The sequence below is a fragment of the Malania oleifera genome, chromosome 8, assembly GCF_029873635.1.
Source record: "Malania oleifera isolate guangnan ecotype guangnan chromosome 8, ASM2987363v1, whole genome shotgun sequence".
Lineage (NCBI taxonomy): Eukaryota > Viridiplantae > Streptophyta > Magnoliopsida > Santalales > Ximeniaceae > Malania > Malania oleifera.
The window spans coordinates 100049807-100076442 of NC_080424.1; the positions used below are offsets into that span (position 1 = coordinate 100049807).

Below are 26636 nucleotides of genomic sequence, written 5' to 3' on the forward strand. Positions count from 1 at the left end.
GTCTAAAGGTTTTAAGATAAAGTAGGAGTAAGACAAAATATATGAAATATAATTTCAATAACATTAAGTGGGCATTTGAGAGAAGATTTTTTTTTTTTCTTTCGAAAGCAAAGTATTTGAGTAAAGATTAAACTTGATAATCAAAAAATTAAAAATACTAATAGATTTCAATATCTTGGATTTATTATGCAAGCGGAAGGGGAAATTGAAGAGAATGTAATACATAGAGTTAAAGTAGGTTGAGTAAAATGGAGAAGCGTGTTAAGTGAGTTGTGTTATCGTAGAACACCCTTAAAACTAAAAGGAAAGTTCCATGAGATGTCTATAAGGTCAGCTATGCTTTATAAATCAAAATATTGGGCAACTAAGAAACAACATATACAAAAAGTAAAAGTTTCCAAAAAGCGAATGTTAAGGTGGATGAGTGGTATAACATTAAAATAAAAATTAAAGAATGAACATATACGCAATAAACTAGGCATAGCACTAGTTAAAGACAAGATAAGTGAGGGACGGCTTAGATGATTTGAGCATTTGAAACGCAGGTCTAGTAGTGCAACAGTGAGGAGGAGTGATTTATTGTTTTTGTTATCAAAAGAAATAGGGATAGACCTAAAACAACTTGGAGTTAGGAAATGAGGAAGGATTTAATAGCTCTTAAGCTAAAGGGGGAAAATTATCTCGATCGGGTGTATTGGTGGAAAAGAATTCATGTAGCCAACCCCGCCTAGTGGGATACTTTAGGCTTTTTGTTGTTATTGTTGTTGTTGTTACGTATATCTATATATGCATGTATATATTTAGGGGCATGTGGCTCTTTTTAACCAACAAATGTATGGTGAGACTTGAAGTTCCAACTTTAGCCCCCACTTTAAGCTATCTAGGGTTAAAAATAATATAAATTTTATTGTAATTATTTAATAAAATTTATAAAGTTTAGTGTTTATAATTTAATTAATTATATTTTAATAAAAAAATTAAATTCCCAAAAGCCTCAATGCCATGAGGCTTACACCTCGTCTTGCCTTACACTTTTGCCTTTTAAAACATTGCATGCAACATACACTAACACTTTGAAGTTCCTCAATTCAGCTTCAAAACCTCAGGGAGAAAAACAAAATATCATGGCTGGAAGCAATTTCTTGTCAATCTAGAAGCAGCAGATGATTCTAGTTCAGCATGACACGTGTCACTATCGTGTGCGCCACCAGCGAGGCTCCTCAAGTGATGATTCTTACGCTGACAGTAGATCGAGGGGAGCTGAGCGTCAAAGCAACTCCAGAAAATGTGGGGTTTCAACAGGTGGTAGCTAGGAAATTTTCTAGGGGCATGTGGGGCCATACCCCTGGTTGGATGAAGGTGAAATTGCAGGGAAAGGTGTTTCACAGGGTTCTGTTTTAATGGAGGAAATGTCATGAATTGATGCCTGGAAATTAAAATTTCTCTTGGAGGGGCACAACTGTAATTTTTAAAAAAATTACAGGTGATAACAGACTCTGCTGCATGGTGATCATGGTTCACTCAGACACCAAATTGATGTAGGACAAAGAAGAAACAGAATTAAAGAGATAGAATTGAGAGAGGCGCACATAATGAAGAAGATAAAAGGAGAAGATAGGAGGGAGAAAACAACAAGACAGAAGTAATAGAAAGAACAGAGGAGAAAGTTCAGAAGCAGAACAGGGGAAAAAGAGAGGAGAAAAAAAAAAAAAAAACAGAACAGAACAGAAAAGAAAAGAAGTGAAGTAAAAGGAGAAAGGAGGGGGGAGGAAGAACGAGAGGATATGGAGGGCAGCATGAGAGAGAGAAGGGAACAGAATTGCAAATTTGATTCAAATTGATTATTGACACTATAAGCCAAGTATTTATACCTACAAAAAACACATATTTACATAAAAACCCCAACAAAAAAGGAAATTACACAATACAAAGAAAAGTTTAATACAGACGTAATATTTTATATATGCCTAAAATAAGCATGCAAAATTGGCAGCCTAGAAGATGTAGGTGGTCCACCCTCAGTTGCAAGTTATACTATTTGGCTGTATCCCAAAACAACTTTCTTTGGATTCAGAAATCAATTGACTTGCATGTCTAAAACAAAATTTGTCTCAAAATACATCTCTTTCAAATGGAGAACATTTACAGAAAGAAGCAAAGCATCAAGGCCAAAAGGTAAGGTCTCCTTTAAGTAAGCAGCAAGTGGATCTCTGAGGCTCAGAATATATACATATATATTATATGTATATGTGTATGTAAGTTCACATGTTCTGAGCCTCAGGTCTGTATGTCTCAGTGTGTGCGCGCACCTGTGGAAAATAATATTTGGGCACCCCAGTTATATACTCCTGAAGAGGGCATCTAGCTGTGCACTACTTTGTGAATTGTATAGCTAGATGGCCTCCTCATGCGTCGCAGCATTGAGAATCATACAATCACTTAACAGCTAGATATTCTGTTAAAGTTTTCACTTGGCTGAATGTAATCATCTTATTCTTGTTATGTGTGTCAAAGTCAAATATTATGATTATCAGAGATTGGAAAATATTTCTTCCAAACACAGCTCATAGATAGCATTTTAATCAATACTTTATTTATAATAAATAACAGTTTTATGATCAAATGGCCATCAATATGTGATCAGCACAATTTTTGGCAAGCATTACAAGCAAGTTAGTGAAACTAATCAAACAGAACAGCTGCCAGAAAAAGGACTGCACAAAAAACTAATTGAGGTGTAAACTTCACAACTTCTTACACCAGATGTAAATGGATGCCTCATACACAAAAAACACATACACAAGTATCATTAGATCATACCGACATTTACGACATCAGATGCCATTGCTGAACCAATATCTTTATGTATAACAGATGAGCCATTTCTAGTTTGTAGATACTTTAAGCCAACCAAAGTCAGTAGTCCAACAACAACCCCAGCACACATGATCTTCACACTAGTATCTTTAATTTTGTCAGTAATCAATTCTTGGTCAGATAACTGATGGGAAACATTTGTTCCAGAAATCTCAGCCACTTTGGCAGAATCAACTTGATTGCCTTTCTCCACAGGCACCTCACTTTCTATGACAATAGCAGAGTTGTTCATCTGATCTTCTTCTTGGCGTTTCATGTTTTCACCCTGGTGGCTAACAGGAAACACTTTCTGCAGTGCCTGAATTGCACTAGCCTTTACACTATCAAGCACTGTAGTTGCGTCAGCCCCAATTCTCACTATGGCTGCTGCTGCTGCCAAGGGAGAACCACCAACTCCGTCTAACCTTTCTAAGTATCTCAAAACTGTAGGATCATCATAGTAATCCCCAAGCTTTAACTGTATGTCTTTAGTATCTCTAAATCTGGGAAAAACCACTTCCATCAACCAGGTCTCCAACAGTTTACAAAGCCCATGAAGGCACTCATTTTCCTTGTCGTCTTTGGAATTCTCCAAAATAAAATCAACAATAGATGGATCTTTATACACTGAGTTGTCACTGTCTAAGCCCAACCAAGTGCGGCAATCATCAAGCTCTCCTACAAGCAGAGAACAAAGACCCCTCTCCAAAGCAAAGTCTATTTCACAGCTCTCTCTGACAGGATAAACAGAGACATCATTCCTTGGAGCCGTTACCTTAATCTGCTGAAGTTGTTGGAACAGGTTATCAGCATCTTGAATGAGATGAGGTTTTTTACCCACAAAGGCTTGAGCAACAAGTGCAACTGCAACTCCATAAACTTCAAAACTTTCAGCTGGAATATTACTTGGTGTGGCAGCAAATAGATCAACCTTGTTATGGGGAGAACAGAGAATAGATAACAAAAGAGAATGTCAAAACAAGCAAGCACCACAATAAATCTGCTTAGACAAAAACAGGGTAGAATATCACCTGCTCTGCTGCTGTCATCCGTAAGAAGGCCTCATTCATAAAATCCTCACGGGTAAACCCCCCAGCAATGGCAGCAGCACCCCCTCCTCCAACGGCCCACAAAATGTTGCGCACACCTTGAAGGCCTTCTTCCCTTCTTTTCCTGTACTCATCACCAAGGGGCAAAGCCAAAAGCTCAAGAACGCAACGTGGGGTGATCTCTTCCAATGTTTCATCAATCTGTGATTGTAAATCTGGTGCAAGACTGCTTGCTCCTTCTTCCTACGATAAAAGATTCATGATCCAGCATAATTATACACATAAACTATATGGCCAACATGGGCCCCTGACCCATTAGCTTTTCTATCCTTTTCTTTTGTCCATAAAGTAATGATTCTGGCAGATTGTAGTGATACTTAATTTCAAATCATAGACCATTTTCTGATTAATTTGTTCCACAAATTTTGTTGATGTTCTGTGGACAGTACATGAAATTTCCAGCTCAGAACTTTTTCTTGTTTTTATTTTTATTTTTTGCACAAGGGGGTCGGTTAACAAGTTTTGCCTCAATAAGCTCAAAATCCAAAAAAAACATTGCAAAATTGCAAAAAATAAAATAAGATTCACTAAAAATGGCCTTAAATTAATGCTCAGAACCTCAACTGGAAACTTTTAATTCAAGAATCAATGCATTCATCTCAAAGGTCTCCTAGATCCAAAGAACCTAACAGTGGAATGAGTCAATCAACCACCTTATTATCATTATGCCATGAGATAAATGAATATGTTCAACACACACAGTTATATGGTCACTGAAGACATTAGGAGTTAGGAACCAAACAAGATATGTCAACAAATTATCTTTGGGATTTGATCATTTGATACTGACTAGGGGATAGGATCATAAATAATAAAGATAGCTCTAGTCCTAAAGATAGTAAATGTCAACAGTGCATATGCTTCCTAAATAGGCTTCGCAAAAAATCTTAAAAGATAATTTTGGAAGATATGGATAGTATTTTACAAGGGAGACCAATACTTGAAAAGACATTCATAGGAGCTGATTTGAATAGACACAATGAAAATGACAATATAGGTTATGAGAGGATACATGGAGGCCATGAATATGGAGATAAAAATGAGGCCGGTGATACAATTTTATATTTTCCCATTTCTATCGATTTGATTATATTGAATATGTAATGATCCCAAAATATATAAATACATATAATAATGATAATTGATACAAGGTTAATATGGGTCCCCTTGGATGAGGGATGAGTGACACGTGTCCACTCACTAATGTGCTTTATCCTCTCACTAATGTGTCTTATCCTCTTACTAATGTGTCTTATCCTCTCATTAATGTACCCTATCCTCTCATTAATGTGCCTTAGCACATTCATATAAAGGGAGGAGGGGTGTCATACATAGGAATTGCAAGAGGGAGAGAAGGAGAAAGAGAAGGAGAGAGAGGGGGAGAAAGGGAGGAAGAGAAGGAGACAGAGAGAGAAAATAAGAGAGTTCAAAATTTTGAGGATTAGAATTTTGGGCCCTGAGAAATTGTAGCGTGAAGGGTAGAATCAAGGTATGTTTCTAAATCAAATTTTGGTGGTATACTTTGATTTTTAGTATGGTATAAGCAGTATCTTAGTTGTCCAATTTCTGAATTTTGAAGGTATCCTAGTATGGTCTTTAGAATTTTCAAGATTTATATTTTGAACCTTGCTGGAATATTGAGTGTCTAAAAGATGAGGATTTCTCTGGAGCTGAGGTCATCCCAAAAATTTTGAAATTTGGTGGGCTTCTAGTTAATATATCAATATTTTTTAGGATTAAATTTCTGAATTTTCTGAAGTCATTTGATATGGTACTTGATTTTTCAAAACTACAGTCGGTATGCTGTCAGTATGCTGTTAGAGCTACAACCAGACTTAGGTTCCAAATTTATTTAACTTCTACTTCAAATCTGACCACAAAATTTGGTAGGCTAATATAAAACATATATAGGAACATATGGATTTAATTTTGTGATTTTTGAAGCTTGAGAAGATGGCTTTTTGATTTTTCAAAGTAAGTGCTGAATTCTAGGATGCCAATTCAATTAGCAGAACTAAAAGTCAATTTCAAAAATCAACTTTAGTGACCAAACAATGTTGTATGGATACAAAATTTATCTTTAAATTCTAAGCATAAAAAGAAGATCATTTCGAGATAAGCCTCATATTTTTTTTTAATAGCGGTTTATTAAATACAATTGAATTTAGAATTAGACCCTTAAGAGGGTTCAAAGCGAAATTATAACTCATTTTCTAAATCATGGATTTGTGGTTATCTTGCGATACGTTAAGGATTTACTAGAAAGTTTTCAATTCCAAAAGAAATCAAGGTAAGTGAGTTTGATTATGTCAGCTTTTTATAAAATATACCCGAGTTTATTTTTAAAGAAAATATTTTAATTCTCTCGGGTAATTTACAGCATTATGATGTTCTATTGAAAATAAATGTTTTGAACACGAAAACTGTGTGACGTGAGCTTATTTTTATTAAAGTACATTACATATTTTATGAAAATGAGCAATGACGATATTTTTATGATGCTATATTTATTGCATGATTTATATATTAGTATGTTTTAAAAACCCTCATAGCTCAGAGATTACAGAGTTACAGAGAGTACACCCACACTGTTCTACAGAGTAGTATTCAGAGCAGCGGATTCTCTTGAGTGCACACCTAGCTTCAGACTAGGACTTAATAGGGAAAATCTCACTTACAATTATAGTTTGACTTAGTTTGGTTGGCGGCCGGCTAAGTCCAGTCTTTGGACCGCACAACCCTGCCATGGGGGTAAACATGGCCCACAGTTTATAGTTTTAACCTAAAGGATGTTTTATAGAACAAGTATCATATATATATATATATATATATAGGTATGTATGTATATATATGTATGTATGTATATATATGTATGTATGTATGTATATAAGTATTACAGTTACAGTTCACTATTTTAAAAAGCAATTACAGTCTACAACTAACAGTTACAGTGTACAGTTACAACTAATTGTTTTCAATTTACAGTATACATTATACGGTTACAAAAGTTACAGCTATAGTTTAATGGAAATAATTTTATGCAGAAATTTATAAATATTTTACAATTTTACAAATGCAGTTTTGAAACTACAATAATAAATGTTAATTGTTACAGAATTATGGTACAGTAAAGCTCATCATAGCTACACACTAATATAATTTTTCTTACTTACTGAGCAACGTCTCACTAATTTATTCTCCTACCTTACAAACAGCTTTGATGAGCATATTGAGAATTAGGCATATCAAGCATGTGGGAGGGATTAGAGAGAGCAGTTTAGAATAAATACTAGTATAGTACCAGCTGGAAATGCTTTTATGTTTTGGAATTTTTTAAGAATGTTAATTTTGATGTTGGATATACTCCTGTAATGCAGTGGTATAAAAGTTTATGAGGTTTTACTTATTTCCGCTATTTCTATTTCATATGTCACATGTGCAATTTTTATAGAAAGTCGCACCTTAGACCCTAACAGGTTTGGGGCGTGAAAGAATACCTGCTTTATAAAAAGAAAAGAACACTTAACAACTTTCTAGAGTGGGCAAATAAAGGCCAAATAGATTTATTCTTAACTAAGAAAGGGAATCCCCTATCTTGTAAGGATTGTAAAGTTATCCTACAACATAGAGTCCTAATATTATATATATGCACTAAAAAATGAAAGAGAAAGAGCAACATAAATCAATACATGAGGTCTAAGTGGCGGAGCTTGAAGGGAGAAAATATAGTAAAATTCAAAGATGAAATTATCAAAGAGCGTGATTGGACAATAGGGGATAAGGTCGATGCAAACATTGCTTGGAATAGAATAGAATTGCTAACTCTATTATAAAGATAGCAAAAGAGATTTTAGGCAAGTCCCAAGGAAGATACTCGGGCACTAAATAAAATTGATGGTGGGATCAAGAAGTCCAAAAAAACCATTAAGACAAAAAGAAACTCATATGAAACATGGAAAAGTTGTAGGAATATAGAAAACCTTGAAAAGAATAAAGAGGCAAGAAAAAAATGCAAAAGAAGCCATTAGTGAAGCTAAACATGGAGCTTATGAAACATTATATACCAGACTAGATACAAAAGAAGGAGAAAGAAACATTTATAAATGTGCTAGAGCCAGAGAAAAAAATACAAACGTTTAGGTAATGTAAAATGTATAAAGGACAAGAATAATAATGTCTTAACTAAAGAAGAAGATAACAAAGAGATGTGGTGGAGATACTTTGATAAGCTATTTAATGAAAACCAAACTGAAAGCTTGAACTTGGAAATGACAAACAAGGAAAAGACTAAAAATAGGAGATTTGTTGGCAAAATTAGAGTCTTCAAAGTTAAGATGGCTTTAAAAAAAGATGAAAAGTGGGAAATCTATAATACAGATAACATACCAATTAAATTGTGGAAATGTTCACGGGATGAAGTATATGGCTAACTAATCTATTCAACACTATTATAAAACCAAGAAAATGTTGGAGGAATGGAGGAAAAGCACATTAGTACCTTTATACAACAACGAGGGTTTTATAAAATCAATTTGGTCTTATGCCTGGGAGATCGACAACAAAAGGTATTTATCTTTTAAGAAGATCAATGGAAAAGTTTAAGGAAAATAAGAGGGATTTGCATATGGTTTTTAATGACCTAGAGAGAACCTATGATAGAGTATTAGGGAAGTTCTTTGGTAGGTTTTAAAAAATAAGGGAGGCTTTAGTAGATATACTAAGGTCATTAAGGATATGTATGATAAAGTAACAACTAGCATTAGAACAGTTGGAGGGGAACATAGAAAATTTCCAATCACAAATGGTACACCTCAAGGTTCTATTTTGAGTCCCTTTTTGCTTCAGTGATTGATGTACTCACTAGGAATATCCGAAATGAGATCCCTCGATATATGTTGTTTGCAAACTATATTGTCTTGATTCATGTAAGTAGGAGTCGAATGGAATCTAAGCTAGAACTTTGCAAAACCATTTTAGAGTCTAAATGTTTTAAGATAAGTAGGAATAAGACGAATATATGAAATGTAATTTAAGTAACGTGAGGAGTATCAGAGAGAAGATCAAACTTGTTAATCAAGAAATTAATAGCACTAGTAGATTTTGTTGTCTTAGATCTATTATGCAAGCAAAAGGCAAATTGAAGAGGACATAATATATAGAGTTAAAGTAGGTTGGATAAAATGGAGTGCGTCAGGCGTGTTGTTCGATCGTAGAATACCTTTAAAATTAAAAGGAAAGTTCTATAGGATGGCTATAAGGCCAGCTATGCTTTTTGGATCAAAATATTAGGCAACTATGAAACAACATGTACAAAAAGCAAAATGCAAATGTTAAGGTGGATAAGTGGCATAACATTAAAAGATAAATTAAGGAATGAGCATATACGCAAGAAATTAGGCATCAAAGGGACAGCTAAGATGGTTTGGGCATGTGAAACGCAAGCCTAGTATACAGAAAGTTAGTTATTGTTTCTAGTATAAAAAAGGGTGAAGGTAAGCCTAAAATAACTTGGGATAAGAGTGAAGAAGGATTTAATAGCTCTTAACTAATAGTGAAAAATGCTCTCGAACAGGTGATTTGGCGGGAAACAATTCATGCCCCACCTAATGGGACTTAAGGCTTGTTGTTATTGTTGTTTTTTTTGTATCATTTGATACTAACTGCACCTAATTTAGAAATTTATGGGTCAAAAGGGCTACATGCAAATGCACGAAACAAATGGTTAGCAAGGAGAAACTGATGAAGAAAGAAAATTTTTAAGCTAAATACAAAACCAGTTTGCCCAAATAGACTAGCAAAAAATATGCTATCTATGCAAGATAAGATTATTAAACGCATTGTCATTGTAAATATATATATAAGGTTGATAAACGTGTTGCATTCTTAAATATTTTTTGGATAAAATTCTAAAATATGTTGCACTTCAATGCAACTCCAGTGTTGTATTGTCTGCTTTGGCCCATCAGGCATCAAAGTTTTGCCATATAAAGGGCACTATAGAAGATTGAGACCTACTCCATCCTTATATGTTTAAGAAAATGCTATCTTTTCAGGATAAGATTATTAAACACATTGCATTCTTAAATATTTATAAGATTAATAAATGTGTTACATTCTTAAATATTTTTGGATAAAATTCTTAAATATGTTGCACTTTAATGTAACTCCAGTGTTGTATTGTCTGCTTTGGCCCATTGCCCCTTAAAGTTTTGCCACATAAAAGGCACTATAGAAGATTGAGACCTACTCCATCCTTATAAGTCCAAGATCTCCCTAGCACACGTGCAATGTAGAATCATAAGAATCTCCCCCTTTGACATCTAAATCCCTCATCATAATGGCACATTACAATACCCCCAGGGTGGCTCTAATACCAAAAGTAACAATCTAAGCCCAATTTTAGCGAGGACTATAATAGAAACCAAGCAACACAAGCTTGCCTTGAGGTCAGTTGAATTTAGGAGCCATTCGACATAGTTTGCTGGATAAATTTGTCCAAAATGACCTTATTTTGAAACCCTTAAACTTTTCAACGTGAGCACAAAAACAGCTTGAGTTGGCTGTTGAGCACTCCATGCCCCTACAAAAAACATGCCATTAGCCTTGACACAAACTTGTTTCAGATCATTTCTATATATAAATGCCAGGATGGCAAATTGGCATTGCATGTGCCAACTATCTTAGTCCACAAGCACGTGTGCATTTTTCTTTCCTCCAACTTCTGTCCCCTTCTTCTCAAGCCCACAGCCTACCCCCCAAGCACTTGATCACCATTACTGTTCTTGCATCGTCCAGAGCAATCATTGTTCTTCTCCTTTTTTCTCTAAATATGTGCGCCCTCACAATCGGTATTAGCTCTGGTGGCTGTAACGGGCTTGTCTGGGGTTACATCAGCCTTGACAAGAAGACGATGAGAACCCCAAGGCCAGTTGTCAAGACGTCGCCCAAGCTCAGACATTCAGCAGCAGCTATGGGCCTATGGCACGCTTAGGAGGAACAATGTATCATGCAGCCACCAGGAACAGTCCCTAAAACAATTGCAGCTTCAGCCAGAAGAGCTGCGGAAGGGTTCCTCTCGCACCATATCAGGAAGAAGATGCAAATCTGCAGCAACTGGCAATTGGTGGCTTGGCTGCAGACCTTTGGTGCGGCTGCTATGGGGGAAAAGAGACGTAGACGAAATGGGGTTTGCGGGCTTGAGGGGGCTATGTTGAAGTGGAAAAAGAAAGTCGGGAGACGATTGACTAGGTAAGGTTGCTGGTTGGCCCTTCAAACCATTGACCTATCCAACCTCCCTTTTTACTTATTCTTTTCGTCTTTTTTTACCTCCTTCTATGAAAACCCATAAAACAATAACAATAACAAGTCTTAAGTTCTACAGTGTAGGGTATGAAAAAACACAAATCAAAATTTTAAAAAAAAAAGTCTTTAAAATTTAAAATATCATACAAATTTCAAAATTCATTAACATTTTCAAAATATTATAAAAACTCATTGAATCTCAAAAAATTCATAAGAAATTATAAAATTCAAAAAATAAAAAATCTGAGAGGAGGGTCAGAATGGGGAAATGTAGACTATGTAATCATCCAGATTTATTGCAGCAATCCAAGAATTTCCATGTTAAAATTGAGAATTTATATTGCTAATGAAGCCATTGCATATAGGTTCCAAGTTATGCTATGGCAAAACTTTATTTATGATATTCAAAAAAAATCCCCAATATTTCATATAAATTCAGAAATTTTCAAAAGTTACATAAAAATTCTAAAAAATTTCATAAAATTTTCAAAAAAAATGTTCATCAACTTGTTATAAAATTCAGAATTCCATAAAAAGTTAAAAATTAAGAAACTTTCAAAATTATTTTAAAATACCAAAATTTCAAAAAAAAATAAAAAAAAATCTATAGAAATAAAGAAAAATGAGATAGCCCAAAGATCCTCATTCATGCACTTTGAGCATTGTTGACACATTTGAGACTTATTATTAAAGGGGCAGCCCGGTGCACAAAGCTCCCACGTATGTGGGGTCCCGGAAAGGGGCGGACCACAATGGGTCTATAGTACGCAGCCTTACCTTACATTTTTGCAAGAGGCTATTTACGTGCCTCGAACACACACACGGTGACAACCTTACCATTGCGCCTAAGCTCCCTTTCATTTGAGACTTATTATTGCATGCTTTAATTTCCCGTTATTGCATGTGCCTATATTGTGTGACTCCCATACAATGGGTGATGAGGGGATTGTTCATAACAGATATCCAAGTAGATATAGCATAATCTCACTCACTCAAGCGTGCACGCGCGCGCGCACACACAAAGAGAGGAGAAGTATAAACAAAACATGAAAACAAAAACATATGTAGAATCAAAACTATTGCATGCTTTACTGGGCACGAGAGAGAGAGGGAGAGAGGGAATGAGCAATTAACTACTAATGATATATATATATATATATATATATATGCACACACAATACATATGAAGAGACTACGTGGACAATTGTAAACAAAACATGAAAACAAAAAACAAACAATGAAAAACATGTGGATGAAAAAAAAGCTTGAGAGAGAGAGAGGGAAGGGGATATTTTACCTTCCATTCTCCAATTTACTTTTACTATTTGAAGGGATCATTTGGAACCATTTATAGAAAAGTACTTTCTAGAAAAAGTACTTATCTAAAAGTAGTTTGAGATTACTTATTATAAGTACTTTCTCAGATAAGTACTTCTTTAAATATATATATATATATATATATATTAAGAAAATACTTATTTTTCCTCAAAAAAAGTAGTTTAGAAAAGTACTTTTTGAAATACGTACTTATTTAACTGTAAACCAAACACTACTTATTGACACAAGTACTTATAAAAAGTATTTTTTTAAAGTAGTACTTGTTTTTTAAGACGTTCCAAACGAGGGCGAACTCTTGAGTAGTGCAATTTCTCTATCATCAATACCGACAATGGAAAAATTCACAAAAAATGTTGAACTAAAGCTCTAGAGTCACAAATAAAAATAAAACAATATTATTGCCAACACTATGAGAGAGAGGGAGAGCGAGAGAATTCTTTGGTTTGTCGGCACTGATGCCCGTACAGAGGCAGTGCTCTTGAGCTGCCATAATCCTATGATGATGGTAATTTCGAAAAACTATAAACAACCTCATAAGCCCACTCAATGAAATCTCCAATAGATCTCCTAAATCAAACAACCCAAGCATCACTAAAACCCACAACACTACAATAATGGCAATGAATCCTTAAATTTGTGTTGATCATTGTTCATCCCATACCAAACCATAGAGAGAGATGAAGAGGGAGAAGAAAGTGGGGATTGAAGGCTAAATTTAAAAAAAAAAAAACTTGTAGTCGTGAGAGAAAGAGAGAGAGATACAGAAACAACAGCATTCACAACCAGATATAGAAGAAGAAGAAGGAGAATATTAAACGAGGAAATCTTTAAAAGATCCATGGTCATGTGTTGATGTGAAGACAGTAAGGCGTCTCTATCTCATAATGGGGAGATCAAATAATTTCACCCATTCTCATTTAGTTGCCACCATTATACCCCTTGACTGCACTTTAGCCATCTTATATCATTTCCAGCATTCTCCAAACTCAGTTTTAAATTGAATGTTTGTGACTTATCCAATTTACATGTAAAAGGAGCATTATAATTAAACAATTAATTTAATTAATTATTTAGCCTTTTCATTTAATCAGGCATTGCCCATTTCTCATTCAAGCTTAGTTCATGCCTTGACTAGATCTAATCAGAATTTAAATGCAAAGCTATGAGATCAAATTTGTTTAAGCGTGCACTTATGTATTGGTACAATATATTATTTTTAGTTAGAAATATTGAGTCTTTTGAACTGTTCTTGTGACAAAAGTATATTAATTTAACCTTGGATATTATTTTATTTTCAGAATAAAAAAAATACGTGTACTATGCACTTACATATAATTAACAAAAACTCAATTATATCTCTACAACAACAAACCAAGCCTTAAGTCCCACAAGGTGGGGTCGGCTACATGAATCCTTTTCCACCAATTTATGCAATCACAGACAATTTCCTTCGACACATTCAAGGCTATTAAATCCTCACTATCTCATTCCAAATTATTTTAAGTCTACCCCTATAACAAATTCAGTCTTCCTCACTAGCGCACTATGTAGCCTACGTTGCAAGTGCTCAAACCATCCAAGTCGTGCCTCCCTTATCTTTTACAAGAGCTATGCCTAACTTACCATGAATATGTTCATTTTTTAATTTATCTTTTAACGTCATGCAACTCACCCATTTAAGCATTCTCATTTCGACAACTTTTACCTTTTAGGTATGTTGTTTCTTAGTCGCCAAAAATTCTGATCCATATAACATAGCTAGTCTTATAGTCATCCTAAAAACCTTTTTAATTTTAAGGGTATTTTCTTATCACAAAGCACACTCGAAGTACTACTCCATTTTACCCAGCCTGCTTTAACTCTATGCATTACATCTTTTTCAATTTCTCCTTTAACTTGCATATTAGATCCAAGGTATCGAAATCTACTAGTGCTATTGATTTCTTTATCATCAAGTTTGACTATCTAATTATATCTCTACTAATAAAAATTTAATATGATTATTCCTGGTAACATGGGCACGTGCAACATCCATGCTACATCACTAATATTAGATAATGAGCCAAATTCAATCTTACTTTGTTGCATCTTAGCACTCTAAGCAGCCAACAAATTAGCATGTTCACAGCCTCGTCTAATTCAGCCTAACCATCACCTCTCAGAATACTGCCCATTTTTACAATAATTTTATCACTGCAAATGCATACAGAGGCTGCATGGGCCATGAGACATAACTACTGACAGGAGACTACAGTTGGCAATTTTCTGGTCACAATTTATTTCAACACGTATTTGCTCCCTCTGAAAGCAATCAGGGATCAAAGGAAATCAAAATGAAAAGGAAAAAAATTAATATATAACTAGAGTTTCCTGATGTTATGGAAGCAAGCTAATCAGATCATTCAGTCAAGATGCAACAAGCCAGTTACAAGACTGATGAGAGAAGCCACACGTGAGGTCTTTTTCTTTTTAGCTTATTATTGGTTATTACTGCCATTAAAAGGTCTCCAATTTTGCATAGGCACTGATCACAAACTAATCAGAACATAAACCAATATCCCAAAGGAGGAAAAAAAAAAACCAGTAAAAGAGAGAACTGTTACGGGACTGATAAGGAAAGTTTCGTGCATAGATTAGAAAATTAACTCAGCCCTATCTTTAACATGTGCATTGTGAAAACAGACGCAAATATGGCACTTCAACATGAGTGCACACCATTAGACATAGCACCTCCCCAAAGTCAAGAAATGACGACACAGCTCAATGCCACACATTTTTCACACATTTCTGCTAGAGCTGATAAGGCCAGTGAGGACCTCAGAATTGCCCAACATAACTTACATAACGATCCTGGGAATGTGGATTTACAGAAGGAGTTGGTGGAGAAGAGCATGTCTGCAGAAAAGCTGGATAAAGCCAACAGGTGTTTTCTATCCCAGCAAGCTAAAATTAAATTTTTAAATAACAGTGACAGGAGCTCTAAATTCTTCCATGCTCTGATGTTGACTATATGAGTCCAATCCTGTTTTGATAAGGACAAATCACTTGGTATTTTACCTACGCATTGAGATTTTAAACAGGATCATGACTTAGCATGCACAGATGGTAAGTACGCTATGGAAGCCACGAGGAACTTGAAGCACATACGACTTGACTTAATCCATGGAAGTAGAAGAGTAAAAGGATAAAGGCAATCCAGATTTTCAGTTTTAATTTGCATTTAGTCTTGATTGTATTTGCATGTCTCATAAGATATGATGGGAAGGTCCAAATGACATATAGACTGACCCTAGGATACAAGTTTTTCATGAAATATTCATATGCATTTGTCATAGGTTGGATCTACATGTTAGAAGGTTAATAGGACTAAAAAACAGGGCACTCGTCGACTAATCACCTCGAGTCGTCGACGAGCAAGTGTAGTACACTCGTCAACTAGTGCGTCATCTCGTCGATGAGAAAATACTGAGACCCTAGTTTTCTCATACAACCCACTCGTCAACTAATCCCTTAGTCTCGTCGACAAGCGACTAAAGGACACTCGTCAACTAGTACAAACATTTGTCGACAAGTCTATCGGGCAGAACCGATGCTCCAGCGCTGATCGGACGAATTTTTCTTAATTAAATGATCCAATGGGTAGAAAACGATCAAATGCCGAGAATACTTATATATACCAACCCTAAAACCTAGGTCAACACCTTTTGCTAACCTTTTGCCTACATTCTAACGTGTTCACATCAAGTCTGGGCATTCTCCCCTCTTATCTTCAAGATCCAAGAGCATCCATTCACATCATCTTGCAAAACTGGTTTGATCTTGAGGTTTGGTAGATAAAGCTTATTTTGTACATTCAATCTCATTGTTAAAGTTTATCTACTCCCTTATTCCTTTTATTTAAAATCTTTATTGGGAGTAAGAACCCTAGTTCTTTATATAACCATTATTTGAGAAATCTTTTGGGAAAAGTTTTTCTAGAGCTTAAATCTTTGCGGTATTCAAGTTTACACTTTTATTTAAAGATATCACATTCTATTATTCTTGCAAAAGGTATTTGAGAGCAAACTCTAGTCTCTCCAACGCTCATATCTTTAAGAGATTAATTTTTAGGGGAATATTGAAAAAGTTTAGATCTTTGAAGCATCTTATACATATATATATTTTTCATACAAAGATCATACTTTTTATTGCAAATACATCATTGGAAAAACCACATATTGTATCTTGAGCTTCATGTTATATCTTGTGTGAGTGCTTAGGCTCATTGTACTCATTAGCTTATAGAGAAGCATCTAAGTGTATTTAAAATCATTGTTTATTACTTGTATTGATGGTTCGGATTGTGAATCATGAGGAGGAAGCTACACCTCTTGTAAGCAACAAATTGTTAGGAGGAAGCTACGCTTTTTGTAAACAGCGGATTTTAACGGGAAGCTTCGCCCGAGTTTAAAGAAGCAAATTAGTGGAATCCTTGGGTATTTTTCCTAAGACGAGGACGTAGACCGAGTTTGGCCAAACCTCGTAAAAATTGTGTTTGCATCTCTCTTCCCTTATCTCATTTTAATTTTCGCTCGCGTTTAATTATTTGTGTATTGTTTATGTATTAAATATTTATTACATTTGTGAGTGATTGGGTAATATTGGTTGTTTGACAAAGCCACCCTTTGAAATTGCTAATTTGTGTAATACTGAACTGTTTGTCACCCAGCCTGTGATTGTGTGGTTACGCTTTTTCAAAATTAGGACTTAAAGACTAAGATTTCTTAAAATACCCAATTCACCCCCCCTCTTCTTGGGATTACACCTAAATTCACATTTGGTATCAGAGTCAGGTTACATAGACTTAACGGTTTTTTTTTTTTTTTTTGGTAAAAAGATTACGATGGCTCATATCGGTGTAACTCCTTTTGGTGAGGGTCACTTGGCCACACGACCTCCTATTTTTTGTGGTGTTAATTACACCTATTGGAAACAAAGAATGCGCATTTTTCTTTAAAATGCTGATTGGAAGGTGTGGAGGGTTATCTCCAAAGGAAATTATATTCCTATGAAAATTGTAGAAAAAGAAAATGTACCTAAGACTGAAGATAAATATACAGATGATGACATGAAGGCAGTCCAAGTAAATGTTACTGCCATGAACCTTCTATACTGTGTTTTAGACGTAAATGAATTTAATAGAGTCATGAGTTGTAAGACTGCTAAGGAAATATGGGAAAAATTAGAAGTCACTTATGAAGGCACTAAGGATGTAAAAGACAATAGGATAGACATGCTCACAAGTAAATACGAAGCATTTAAAATGACTTCTAATGAATCAATTCAATCTATGTACACCAGGTTCACCCACATCACAAATTATTTGCATGCTCTTGGTAAGACTTATCCTACGTATGAAATGAATAGAAAAATTCTTAGGGGTCTACCACCAGTTTGGGAGGCAAAAGCTACTACTATAACAGAAGGAAGAAACTTAAAAGCAATGACGGTGGATGAGTTGATCGGATCACTCATTACATACGAATTGGCGATAAACGAAAGGATGAGTGAGCATAACAAGGCTAAGAAAGCAGCAGCTTTCAAAGCATCTACCAACAGCTCTAGTGAAGAGAGTAGTTCGAAGTCAGAAGAGAATATGGCTCTTCTAACTAAAAAGTTCGTAAAGTTCCTGAAAAAGAACAAGAAGTATGGAAGAAAATTCCAGGAATCAAAAACAGAAAAAGGAAAGTCAAGCAAAAGGAAACAAAAGGATGATCCTCTGATGTGCTACAATCACAGAGAAGTTGGACACATCAAGTCGGACTGTCCTCAACTAAAGAAAGTGTCCAAAAAGAAGAAGAAAGCACTAAAAGTCGGTTGGGACTCACATAGTACCAGCAGCTCAGACTTTGAATACAACGATGATCAGGTTGCAAATTTGTGCCTAATGGCACACGACGATCACAAGGTACAATCATCTTTCTCTGCCTCATCATATTATTCTAGTGATTCTGAAAATGATAATAGCATGCTTTCATATAATGAATTGCAGCAAGAATATTTGTATACTCTTAAAATGCATGAGAAAATGACTAAGAGAAATTCTGAGTTGAAAAACAAAATGAGTCTCACGCTTCTTGATAAAAGAAAAGGAATTGATAATTGTGGAGTTAGAAATGAATTTGGAAGAAAAATCAAAAATTATTTACAAGTTCACAGAAGGTTAATACAATTTTGAAAAACTCCTACGGGCTCAAAGAAATTCTCTGGACAAGGAAGGTCTTGATTTAATAGGAAGGAAAACCTAAAACGGAAACATCTTTACATGAGATACTTTGTGAGAGAGTCAAAATCTTATATTCCATCTAAAGACTCTTATAGGTATACTACATGTTTTAAGTGTAAGAAGTTAGGTCATAAAATTTGACTGTCCTTTTAAGAACAAGGATGTTAGAATTAAGAAAGTTTGGAAAGTCAAAGGAGATTTGAGCACTAACCCCTATGGACCCAAGAAAATATGGGTACCAAAATCAGTTATTTGAATGTCTATTACAGGTGTACTTGGGATCGTCCTCTTCAAAGGACAAATGGTACATGGATAGCGGCTGCTTGCGACATATGACCCGAGATAAAGCAAAATTCGCATCTATCACACCAAAGGATGGAGGATTCGTCACCTCCGGCGACAACACAAAAGGCAAGATCATCGGAGTAGGTAAGGTTGGTAAGGATTCATCCCTTGTTATAGATAATGTCTTACCTGCTGATGTGTTAAAGCATAATTTGTTGAGTATAAGTCAGCTATGTAATAAAGGATATAGAATATCTTTTGAGCATGATAAATGCATAGTAGAAAATATACCTGAGAATAAGATTCTATTCACTATTGAACGAAATGAAAATGATTATACTACTAGCTTTGATAATTTAGCCTCTCAACATGTGAAATGTTTTTTTTGCTATAAATAAGGCTAGTTGGCTTTGGCATAGGAGATTAGGACATGCAAACATGGACTTATTATCTAAACTAGTTAAGGGAAAGTTTGTTAAAGGATTACCTAAGACACAATTTGTGAAAGATAAAATATGTAATGCATGTTAACTAGGAAAACAAATTAAATCTAGCTTCAAGAAGAAGAAAGTTATCTCCACCACTAGGCCACTTTAAATGTTGCACTTAGATCTATTTGGTCCTAATCCAACTCAAAGTCCAGGTGGTAAATTATATGCCTTTGTCATTGTTGATAATTATTTTAGATTCACATAATTGTTATTCCTAGCACACAAAGATGAAGCATGTGAACAATTTGTTAAACTTTGTAAGAAAATTCAAAATGAAATAGGATATACAATCACAAAATTCCGGAGTGATAAAGGTAGTGAATTTAAAAATCAGGGTATGGAAAATTTCTATTAAACACATGGCATATCTCATAATTTTTCTCTGCATCTAGGATACCATAACAAAATGGGGTAATTGAGAGAAAGAATAGATCTTTACAGGAAATGGCTAGAACAATGCTTAATGAACATAAGTTTCCTAAATATTTCTAGGGCTGAGGCAGTGAACACTGCCTGCTATGTATTGAACAGAGTTTTAATCAGACTCACTCTTAATAAAACTCATTATGAATTGTGGAAGATCATAGACCTAATATTTCGTATTTCCATGTCTTTGGCTGTAAATGTTTTGTTCTTAGAGACAAAGAACACCTAGGAAAATTTGACGCCAAATCTAATGAGGGAATCTTTCTAGGTTATGCCTTAAACAGTAAAGCCTACAGGGTGTATAACAAAAGAACATTGACCGTAATTGAATCCATCCATGTAGTGTTTGATGAGTCTAATCCCTTCTCTAAAAATACTGGTGAAGATGATTTTGAAATTAGAAAGGGATTAGAAAATCTATCCATTGAGAATAATGTTGAGAAAAGTACTAAAATAAATGAATCACTTATTGAGGAAAATCAAGTAGATAGTGAGGTACATGAACTACCCAAGGAATGGAAATTTGTAAGCAATCTCCCCATAGATCAAATGATAAGTGAACCATCAAGTGGAGTAGCCACCCGATCATCCCTTAGAAATATGATTAGCCACTTTGCATTCCTATCACAGGAGGAGCCTAAGAATGTAAGTAAGGCAATTGAGGATGAATCTTGGGTGATGTCTATGCAGGAAGAATTAAACCAATTTGAGAGAAATAAACTTTGGACCTTGGTTCCTAGACCTGACGATTACACTGTTACTGGAACAAAATGGGTCTATAGGAACAAGAAAGATGAAAATGGAATAATAATCAGAAATAAAGTAAGACTAGTTGCTTAGGTTTATAACCAGGAGGAAGGTATAGATTTTGAAGAAACCTATGCACCTATAGCTAGGATGGAAGCCATTCGAATGTTACTTGCATATGCTGCTTTTAAGAACTTCAAATTATATCAAATGGATGTTAAAAGTGCATTCCTAAATGGCTATATAAATGAGGAAATATACATTGAACAACCTCCAGGATTTGAAAACCACAAATTCCGCAATAATGTCTATAGATTGACTAAAGCCTTGTATGGATTGAAGCAAGCCTTTAGAGCTTGGTATGAAAAGCTAAGTGGTTTTCTGCTAGATAATGGGTTTATTAGAGGGAAGATAGACACAACACTCTTCATAAAGACTAAAAATGATAATATGCTCCTAGTACAAATTTATGTCGATGACATCATCTTCGGAGCAACAAACAAAGAGTTGTGTAATGAGTTCGCCATATGTATGCAAAATGAATTTGAAATGAGCATGATGGGTGAACTTAATTTCTTTTTAGGACTTCAAATAAAACAAGCTACACATGGAATTTTTATAAACCAATCTAAATACATAAGAGACTTACTCAAGAAATTTAATATGGAAGATGGTAAAATGTTAGGAACTCTCGTGAGCAATTCCAAAAAACTAGATAAGGATAAGCAAGGCATACCAATAGATGTTAAGCCCTACCGTGGAATGATTGGTAGCTTGTTGTACTTGACTGCAAACAGATCTGATATTATGTTTTGTGTGTATGTGTGCAAGATTTCAGGCTGCACCTAAAGAGTCACATCTATTAGCAGTAAAGAGAATACTTAAATACCTAAATGGAATTATTGAACTAGGATTATGGTATCCTAAGTACACCACTTTTGGGATTGTTAGTTATTCAAATACTAACTTTGCCGGTAGTAAAGTGAATAGAAAAAGCACAAGCGGCACATGTCATTTTTTAGGACAATCTCTAGTTTCTTGGTTCTTCAAGAAACAGAACTCAATTACATTATCCACAGCTGAGGCTGAATATATAGCGGCTGGAAGTTGTTGTGCTTAAATGCTTTATATGAAGCAACAACTCATGGACCATGGATTACACTATGACATGGTTCCTATAAAATGTGATAATACTAGTGCAATAAATATCTCAAAGAACCCCATCTCACACTCACGAACCAAGCACATAGAAATTAGACATCACTTTATTCGTGACCATGTATAAAAGGGGGATAGGGTACTTGAATTTGTGTACACAAATGAGCAATGGGCCGATATATTCACGAAACCACTTCAAGATGATAGGTTCGTCCAAATCAGATGTAAATTAGGCTTGATGCATAGTTGAGAAGTTGCCTAGAGCCATATTAGAGTGCATAACTAAGGGGGAGCAACTTAACTTAAAATTAAGTAATTGCTATTCATAAAAAACTGCATGTTTAAACTCTGTTATGGATATTCGATGCATTCTGGACTGTACTGAATTAAATTGTTTGCCAGCTTATATAAATGTTGATTGAAATACTGATTTATGCTCAATATGAAAATTGTTTCTCCAAAACAGGTTTTTTTTTTAAAAAAAAAAACGCCTGGGGGGGGGGGGGGAATATTTAAATATTTACATTTTCTTTGTCTTAGTCCTTTTTGCTGATGTCAAAAGGGGGGGGAAATATCTTCTAGAGCAAAAAGCGGGAGAAATATGTTCTAGCAAAAATTGCAGAACTGAGTAAACAGTTTCTTATTCTACAACATGACTGGATTACATTACAATATCATAAATCATGCATAACCTTATGGGGAGCCTTTTTAGACTTAACCCAATTTTGCTCGTGTATTTGTCATCATCAAAAAGGAGGAGATTGTTGACTTTATGAGTCTAATCCTGTTTTGATAATGACAAATCACTTGGTATTTTACCTGTGCATTGAGATTTTGAACAGGATCATGACTTAGCATGCACAGATGGTAAGTACGCTACAGAAGCCACGAGGAACTCGAAACACATATGACTTGGCTTAATCCATGGAAGTAGAAGAGTAAAAGGATAAAGGCAATCCAGATTTTCAGTTGTAATTTGCATTTAGTCTTGATTGCATTTGCATGTCTCATAAAATATGATGGGAAGCTCAAAATGACATATAGACTAACCCCAGGATACATGTTTTTCATGAAATATTCATATGCATTTGTCATAGGTTGAATCTGCATGTTAGAGGATTAATAGGACTGAAAAATAGGGCACTCGTTGACTTATCACCCGGAGTCGTCGACGAACAAGTGTAGTACACTCGTCGACTAGTGCGTTCGTCGACGAGAAAATACCGAGACCCTAGTTTTCTCAGACAGCTCACACGTCGACTAATCCCCTAGTCTCATCGACGAGCAACTGAAGGACACTTGTCAACTAGTACGGACATTCGTCGACTAGTCTATCGGGCATAATTGACGCTCCAGCGCTGATCGGACGAATTTTTCTTAATTAAATGATCCAATGGGTAGAAAAAGATCAAATGCCGAGAATACTTACATATACCAACCCTAAAACCTAGGTCAACACCTTTTGCTAACCTTTTGCCTACATTCTAACGTATTCACATCAAGTTTGGGCATTCTCCTCTCTTATCTTCAAGATCCAAGAGCATCCATTCACATCATCTTGCAAAACTGGTTTGAACTTGAGGTTTGGTAAATAAAGCTTTTGTACATTCAATCTCATTGTTAAAGTTTATCTACTCCCTTATTCTTTTTATTTAAAATCTTTATTGGGAGTAAGAACCCTAGTTCTCCATATAACCATTATTTGAGAAATCTTTTGGGAAAAGTTTTTCTAGAGCTTAAATCTTTGCGGTATTCAAGTTTACACTTTTATTTAAAGATATCACATTCTATTATTCTTGCAAAAGGTATTTGAGAGCAAACTCTAGTATCTCCAACGCTCATATCTTTAAGAGATTAATTTTTGGGGGAATATTTCAAAAGTTTAGATCTTTGAAGCATCTTATACATATATATATTTTTCATACAAAGATCATACTTTTTATTGCAAATGCATCATTGGAAAAACCACATATTGTATCTTGAGCTTCATGTTATATCTTGGGGAGTGCTTAGGCTCATTGTACTCATTAGCTTATAGAGAAGCATCTGAGTGTATTTAAAATCATTGCTTATTACTTGTATTGATGGTTCGGATTGTGAATTATGAGGAGGAAGCTACACCTCTTGTAAGCAGCAGATTGTTAGGAGGAAGCTACACTTTTTGTAAACAGCGGATTGTAACAGGAAGCTTCGCCCAAGTTTAAAAAAGCAAATTAGTGGAATCCTTGGGTGTTTTGTCCAAGGCGAGGACGTAGGCCGAGTTTGGCCGAACCTCGTAAAAATTGTATTTGCATCTCTCTTCCCTTATCTCACTTTAATTTCCGCTCGCGTTTAATTATTTGTGTATTATTTATGTATTAAATATTTATTACATTTGTGAGTGATTGGGTAATATTGGTTGTTTGACAAAGCCACACTTTGAAATTGCTAATTTGTGTAATACTGAAATGTTTGTCACACAGCCTGTGATTGCGTGGTTACACTTTTTCAAAATTAGGACTTAAGGACTAAGATTTCTTAAAATACCAAATTCACCCCCCCCCCCCCCCGGGCCTCCTCTTGGGATTACACCTAAATTCACATATGGTGAAAAGACACACAGCCAGAAACCATATCTCTAAACTGATGAAAGGGGATTGTGAGTATACAAAGTCTTTGAATCACGTAGCAGAGGAATTCTTGATCTTCTATAAAAGCCTGCTGGGTTCTGAGTCTGAGTGTGCTCCTATTGACCATTTGACCCTGAGATCATTAACAGATGTCAGATATTAAGTGATGAAGAGGCTGATATGATGGTGAAGGAGATTTCTGATGAAGAAATTAAGAAAGCACTGTTTAGTATGGGAGATGATAAGTCTCCTAGGCCGGATGGGTATGCTGCAAAATTTTTCAAAATGGCTTGGGACACTCTGGGTGGTGATGTTGTGGCAGCAGTGAAGGAATTTTTCCTGAAGGGCAAGCTTCTCAAGCAAATCAATCATACGGCCATTGCTGTTTTACCAAATCACAGCATGCTAATTCAGTGCATGATTACAGACCAATATCATGCTGCAATGTAATCTACAAGATCATCTCCAAGATTATTGCAAGCAGAATAAACCCAGTGCTGGAAAAACTAGTGAACCCAGCTCAGTCAGCCTGAGGCATAGAAGTATGATTGAAAACATTTACCTGGTCCAGGAGCTGGTCCGAAAATATGCTAGGAAGAAAATTTCACCTAGATGCATGCTAAAGATTGACTTAAAGAAAGCCTATGATTCCCTCTCTTGGAATTTTAAGAAGGAGATGCTAAGAAAGCTGAATTTTGCTTACAGAATGGTCGAATGGATAATGGAGTGTGTGACCTCAACTTCATTCTCTCTCTCGTTAAATGGTAGCCTTCATGGATACTTTGTAGGGAAGCAGGGATTGAGACAAGGTGACCCTTTATCTCCAATCCTTTTTGTATTATGCATGGGAATCTCTCTAGACTGCTGGGATCTCTTGAGGAGGATGATGAGTTTAACTTCCATCCACGATGCAAGGAACTCAAAATAACACACTTAGCTTTTGCCGATGACCTTATTTTGTTCTCCAGAGGGGACATATGGTCAGTTAAAAAACTGATGGACTGTTTAGAGAAGTTCTCGAGCTGCTCTGGGCTGAAAGCTAACCCCTCGAAATCTAACATATATACTGCTGGTTTGGGTGGGCATGAGCTGGACAGTATTAGAAGCCTAACTGGTTTCTCTGAAGGATGTTTTCCTTTCCGATATCTGGGTATTCCATTAGCTGCTACTAGGCTTAATGTTACCCACAACTCCCCTCTGATTGCAAGAATTGATAGTATTATTGGGTCATGGCCAATAAAGACCCTGACTTATGCCGGAAAATTGGAACTGATAAACTCTGTGGTCCAAGGTACAGAATGCTTTTGGCTTTCGATCTTCCCAATTCCTGTGGCTGTCCTGAATCATGTGGTTAAATTGTGCAGGGTCTTCTTATGGGGTGGTAGATCAAAGCCACTGGTGGCATGGAAAGAGGTATGCTTACCAAAGGAAGAAAGTGGATTGGGAGTGTTTGATCTAAAAACATGGAACAGAGCTTAGCTTACAAAAACACTATGGAACATTCATATGAAAAAAGACACCCTATGGTTCAAATGGATTAATCAGATATTTCTCAAAGGGGAAAGTGTTTGAGAAGCTTCGATAAGGCATGAAGACTCTCCCTTATTCAAGAAGGTGGTGGAGGTAAAAAATTTACTGATGCAGCAATGTGGAGGCAGTGGGGGTGCTGAACAACAACTCAGAAGGTGGTCCTCAGGTGATCAGTTTTCTTGTTTGGATGCATATCAATTTTGGAGAGTCAAGGGAATCATAAGACCCTGGCATGCTTTGGTTTGGAAGATGGGATGTACTCCTAAGCACTCATTCATTCTTTGGCTGGGTGCAAAAAACAAGTTGCCAACTAGTGACAAGGTCTCAGGAGATGCAAAGGACAAGCACTGCCCCCTGTGAAATGTTGAATTGGAGACAGTGGATCACTAATTTTTCAAATGCAAGGTCAATTCAAAAGTTTGGAACAACCTAAGGGATTGGCTTGGATGGAAACGTTCCATGACATCGTTGAAAGCAACATTGAAATGGCTTCATAAGGAAGTTAGAGGATCCAGATTCC

General features: G+C 35.6%; 1 protein-coding gene across 1 annotated transcript in view; it reads right to left on the reverse strand.

The window, feature by feature from the left end:
- Window positions 1-26636, reverse strand: part of LOC131163125 (protein ACCUMULATION AND REPLICATION OF CHLOROPLASTS 6, chloroplastic) — a 44394-nt gene that overhangs the window by 15365 nt on the left and 2393 nt on the right. The window contains exons 4-5 of the mRNA XM_058119866.1: window positions 3888-4148; window positions 2821-3787 (exon numbers count right to left, since the gene is read on the reverse strand). Coding sequence (XP_057975849.1) covers window positions 2821-3787; window positions 3888-4148 — 1228 coding nt within the window. The remainder of the gene's footprint in view (window positions 1-2820; window positions 3788-3887; window positions 4149-26636) is intronic.